Source organism: Staurois parvus, unplaced genomic scaffold (assembly GCF_062004578.1).
Source record: "Staurois parvus isolate SC_StPar_1 unplaced genomic scaffold, SC_StPar_1.0 ptg000298l, whole genome shotgun sequence".
Taxonomy (NCBI): domain Eukaryota; kingdom Metazoa; phylum Chordata; class Amphibia; order Anura; family Ranidae; genus Staurois; species Staurois parvus.
The window spans coordinates 9350529-9356528 of NW_028318094.1; the positions used below are offsets into that span (position 1 = coordinate 9350529).

The window sequence follows — 6000 nt, forward strand, 5'->3', positions numbered from 1 at the left end:
AATATTATTATTATCAGTATTACAATTATTATAAATATACTTATTATTATCATTAGTATTACAATTATTATAAATATACTTCTTCTTTTTGTTGTTATTATTATTATTATAAATATAATTCTTATTATTATATTTATAACGTGGGCTATTTTTAAAGCTTTTTGTTCTTCTGTTATCACTATAGCAGTGACTTTACAGCCTTGCCCATTTTTTTTTTATACTCCGAAATAAAAATAGCACAAAGTCTTCCTGCCATGTAAGCTTTGCGATTGCATTGAAGCAAAAGATGTGACAATCGCTGGAGGAGGAATAGATCGTATATTAAAAGATTAATACAACATCTATATTTCACCATGATACTATTTTGCATCCCAGAATTATTATTGATATGAGGCAGGTAAGGTTACAGAAGCCAATCTCTGATAAAAATGGGCATATGAACCTCTTACAATGTGATTGTTAGATTATAAATTATAATACACGATAGGACAATTTAATAAATGGATGGGTTCATTTTTAGGAACATAGGGAGGGTAAGGGGGGTATAAAATTACATATATGCCAACTAGTCCCAGAAGATTTTACACTGAAAATGATTATTATTGATATGGGGCAGGTAAGGTTAATAAATAGAGTGCATCTTTCATAAGATAAACATATGAAACTCTTAAAATATGACTGTTATATTTTAAATCAGAAGCAATTATAGGGCGATTTAATAAATGAAGAGGTACATTTTTAAGGGAGGGCAAATGGGGAAAATACATATTTGCCAACCAGTCCCTGGGCAATCAGTATTTAACACTGGAAATGTCCACTTCAGAACTGACCAAGATCCTCTAAAACTTGCATTTATTACATGTTGATTCTCTCTAGAATAGTATGTTTGCCTTTATGCTTCTAAAGACTGCTTAAAATATAATGAAAACATTACATTTAAATTTCATATAGAGGTTATAAAGCAATGACTGCTCCTTGGTCTTTCCAGACGGCACTTAGAGGGCCAACTGAAAACAACAGAAAATTGTCTCTGGAAACTGGTTGACAGTTTTGCCACCTGGGCACACCTGGGCATCAGCCCTTACCTTCTCTTTTTCCACGAAGCCCACGAAGGCTGTCCTTTCAATTTCCACGGGCTGTCCCTGTCGGTCGTAGAGGGCCAGGACAAAGTGGAAGAAATTGGACTTCCTCAGATTGGAAGGGGGCTGCTTCTCAAAATGTGCCCTTGCCAATCCCACGCCGCTGTATACAGAGAGAGGGCATTAGACTTTGGCAAAGAGGGGGAACCCCAATTTATTATATACAGGTCTTGTATTAACCCCACATAACCTCCTACTACCAAAAAAACCCCTCCACTTCTATCTTCATTACATGGAGACTTCAATCTATTTTCCATTGATTTATACAGACCCTTTCACCTAATCCTTACACATATTGCTGTTGTGTAATCCTGGATCACACATTATAAATCCCTTTATTCATAATCTGTCAGGGCAAATCTAATTGTATTTCAGTTCTGTAATAAGTTTCATTCACTTCTCAGGAGCTCGGACCTCCACAGTCATTCTTTGACCCCATTCTGCCCCCTCCTTAATATGACTGTCTTCTATTTTGTGCCTCTGACCCCCCAACTCCCATTTAATTTACACCCCCCAAAGCAAACACAATCCCAAACCATAAAGCATTGACTTTATCCCAGCTCTTCTCAGTGTTGATTTAAAACCACTACATAAAATACTTCTCTGCTGCTTAATCTCACACATATAAACTATGTAGACTAGTCCTGGCTGTAATAACCATGGTCCTGAGTTCAAGTACTACATCAGGACTTTTTTTTTTAACAGTTGGCAATGTGAAATATTTAAGAGTCCTCCAATTGTTTTAAAAGAATTTTATGTCAAATTTAATCCAGCTGTAGAAAATAAAAGTTGAAAAAAAAAACCTCTCAGTTATAACCCAGTCGAATGGAAGGGGTTAAGCCTGGCTTAATTCATTCCTATCCAAGTCTAAAAAGTTTTATTTGTGGATTGTGGTTTACAGCATTGACTGGAAACACATTTGTGAAACAATGCAGCGAATGCTATCCTCCTAAATCAAGCCCTATGGTGTTACATTCATAAAAAGGACTGCTAATTTCATCCTAAACCCTGCCAGGGCTGGGGAGAGCAAAAATGGCCCCTGTCTATTTCTATGTCACTGGACAGAGGGATCAATCTTATCTCCCTGCCTAGAGTTCAGCCACTGCCTCATCGTTTATAAAATATACATTATGCTTGATAAATGGTCTGATTTATTAAAAGGAAGGAAAGGTTGTCTTCAGTGAAACATAGTTTTTAAACATTTATGGAGCAATTCTGAACTGCTGAAAGGTAATTGGGATGGAAATTTATTAAGATATGAATGGAGGGGGGCATGGGTCAACTAGAACATAATTAGATGCTATCTCTATAGTTAAATATATTGACATAGATCAGGAGAGAAAGAAGTAGATACTGGAATGATAGATAGATAGATAGATAGATAGATAGATAGATAGATAGATAGATAGATAATCGATTAATTATATAACAGAAAGTTAGTTATAAAGATAGCTAGATATGTATATAATAAAGACAGATATAGATGAAGATAGATAGATAGATAGATAGATAGATAGATAGATAGATAGATAGATAGATAGATAGATAGATGATAGATAGATAGATAGATAGATAGATAGATAATCGATTAATTATATAACAGAAAGTTAGTTATAAAGATAGCTAGATATGTATATAATAAAGACAGATATAGATGAAGATAGATAGATAGATAGATAGATAGATAGATAGATAGATAGATGATAGATAGATAGATAGATAGATAGATAGATAGATAGATAGATAATCGATTAATTATATAACAGAAAGTTAGTTATAAAGATAGCTAGATATGTATATAATAAATAAAGACAGATATAGATGAAGATAGATAGATAGATAGATAGATAGATAGATAGATAGATAGATAGATAATAGATAGATAGATAGATAGATAGATAGATAGATAACAGAATATAGATAACAGAAAAGTTAGATATCAAAATAGTTAAATAGATATATAATTAATAGAGAGAGAAAGACATATAGATGATAAAGATAGACAGACAGACAGATAGATAGATAGATAGATAGATAGATAGATAGATAGATAGATAGATAGATAGATAGATAATCAGTAGATGATCGATGGATAGATAGATAATCGATAGATATACAGATATACAGTTTATGATGAAAAATAGATAGATAGATAGATAGATAGATAGATGGATAGATAGATAGATAGATCATAGATAGATAGATAGATAGATAGATAGATAGATAGATAGATCATAGATAGATTGGTAAATATTTAATAGATTGAGAGTTAGACAGATACAGATGGGTGAAAATAAATAGATAGATAGATAGATAGATAGATAGATAGATATAGATGGATAAACGATAGAAGATATATTTTGGATAGAAAGATAACCGATAGGCTATAGATAACAGAGAGAGATAAAGTGATAAATAATGAATAGATAAAAGATAGACACATACAGATGTATGAAAATAAATAGATAATTGACAGACAACTGAAAGATAGACAAGTATATAAAATTATTAATTGATAGATAATTGATAAATAATTAATAGAGATAGATAGATAGATAGATAGATAGATAGATAGATAGATAGATAGATGGTTTTATTGTTTGCTCCCTTATAGAACTTTTAATATTGCATGGTAAAGTGCTGAAACTTTTATTGGGCACTTTACATACTTCCCTATACTAGACTCCCATCAACCGTTTTTATCAATCACTAATTCATGCTACTAGTACTTTCTGAATATATGACAAAACACAAACACCCATTTATGTGTTTTTTTTATTTCTACTAGTCAGCATGCCAAACATAACTAAGTTTGTAATGAATATCCTGATCCCATGCACATGAGAATATATATATACTGTCTATCTGTGTGTGAGATATATATATATTCTATATATAGGGAGATGGTTTTTAGTAGTTCATTTATTTTATGAATATTAATGTATATATCATTTATTTCTCATTCTGTATAAAACTCGCCCTAATGACATATATTTGTATTTTCCTGGTATACACACTCGGTGTTGCCGGTAGCTGTGTACATGTGTGTGTGTTTCGGTGTGCAATGCTAGCTCCTCGTCCTGGTGCCCTCGGTAGGCTGTGCGGTGGACAGATGGTGTGGGAGAGATGCGGCCGGTGGAGGAGGCAGTACCGTAGCGGTCCCCCCAGCAGCAGTCGCCCCCTCCTCCCCCCCACTCCCCAGGTGACCCCCAGTCCTGCCATCACCTAGCCGGCTGTCTCGTACCTCTGGGCGGCCGTGTTGGCATCCAGCACCCCGGCTCCCTGCATCCAGGTCCGGACAGCGTTCATGCCGCTGCTGAGGGGCTCCTCCTTCATACTGCTCCCACTCCTCTGGATGCTTTCCTGAATCCCAAACATGAACACGGGCTGGGGCTCCCCTTCTCTGTACACAGCTCCTTCTCTGACAGCGCCACACACAGGGGTGACCCCCCAGACCTCTCTGGGTGGGAGGGAGTGGGGGAGCCGCTGGCAATCCTGACGCCAGGAGGAGAAGAAGGCTCCGGAGGAGGCTGGAGGTCCACAATGCCCGGCTAGAGAGGATCACATCCAGCAGGCACAGGCTGATCAGCTGGAGATCACAGGCAGGTCGGGCGAACAATGGGAGGGATTGGCAGCTCGGATCCAGCCAATGTCATGTTCCTGGTGACAAGAGCCAAGAAGTGATGGTCCAGGGTCAGTATCCTCCAACTAGGGCTGGGGGCAGCAACAGTGTGAGGAGGCGGCTGGAGTCCTGGAAGATGTGAGCAGTGATTGTACCCGGGACGGGGTGGTGGAGGCTCCCCGGTGCTGGAGGAGGAGGAGGAGGACGAGGATGCTGCGCTGTAGCTGCCCCCCTGCCTGCCTTGGCTCTGTCTCCGCTTCCCTGTGGAATCCACACTAACTATCCCCCAAAGCTACACACGCGCCCACCAGCCCCATAGGGAGTTGCATTGCCTTAGCAACCACGCCCCTTTCATTTGCATACCGCTATTATTCCTCCGCCTAGGCAGCCAATAGAGCGCCGCCTTCGCCCACCGGCCCTCCTCGCCGGCACGCCTCCTTTCCCTTTTCTGCGGGAGGCTGAGAAAGTTGCTGCTGGCTGGATGCTGGAAGAAGAAGATCGCTGCCTATTGTTGTAGGGATGGGAGCTCACAGGATCACAGGGGGGGTCATCAATAGTACGGGGGGGTCATCAATAATACTGGGGGGGAGGCTCATCAATAGTACAGGGGGGTCATCAATAGTACGGGGGGTTATCAATAGTACAGGGGGGTCATCAATAGTACGGGGGGGGGTCATCAATAATACAGGGGGGAGGCTCATCAATAGTACAGGGGGGTCATCAATAGTACGGGGGGGGTTATCAATAGTACGGGGGGGGGACTCATCAATAGCACAGGGAGGGGTCATCAATAGTACAGGGGGGGTCATCAATAGTACAGAGGAGTCATCAATAGTACAGGGAGGGGTCATCAATAGTACAGGGGGGCTCATCAATAGTACAGGGAGGGGTCATCAATAATACGGGGGGGGGGTCATCAATAGTACAGGGGGCTGATCAATAGTACAGGGAGGGGTCATCAATAGTACGGGGGGGGGGGTCACCAATAGTACAGAAGGGTCATCAATAATACAGGGGGGGTCATCAATAGTACAGGGGGGTCTTCAATAGTACAGGAGGGGGGCTCATCAATAGTAGGGGGGGGCTCATCAATAGTGCAGAAGGGGGGCTGGATGCTGGAAGAAGAAGATCGCTGCCTATTGTAGGGATGGGAGCTCACAGGATCACAGGGAGGGTCATCAATAGTACGGGGGGGTCATCAATAGTACGGGGGGTCATCAATAATACAGGGGGGAGGCT

At 40.0% G+C, this 6000-nt stretch overlaps 1 protein-coding gene across 4 annotated transcripts in view; it reads right to left on the reverse strand.

The window, feature by feature from the left end:
* EBF1 (EBF transcription factor 1) overlaps nt 1–5030 on the reverse strand; it is a 530057-nt gene extending 525027 nt beyond the window's left edge. For all 4 annotated transcript variants that reach the window (XM_089682858.1, XM_089682856.1, XM_089682857.1 and 1 more), the window contains exons 1-2: nt 4384–5030; nt 1086–1242 (exon numbers count right to left, since the gene is read on the reverse strand). In XM_089682858.1, coding sequence (XP_089538984.1) covers nt 1086–1242; nt 4384–4517 — 291 coding nt within the window. In that variant the 5' untranslated portion in view covers nt 4518–5030. The remainder of the gene's footprint in view (nt 1–1085; nt 1243–4383) is intronic.
* Between the last annotated feature and the right edge of the window lie 970 nt (nt 5031–6000).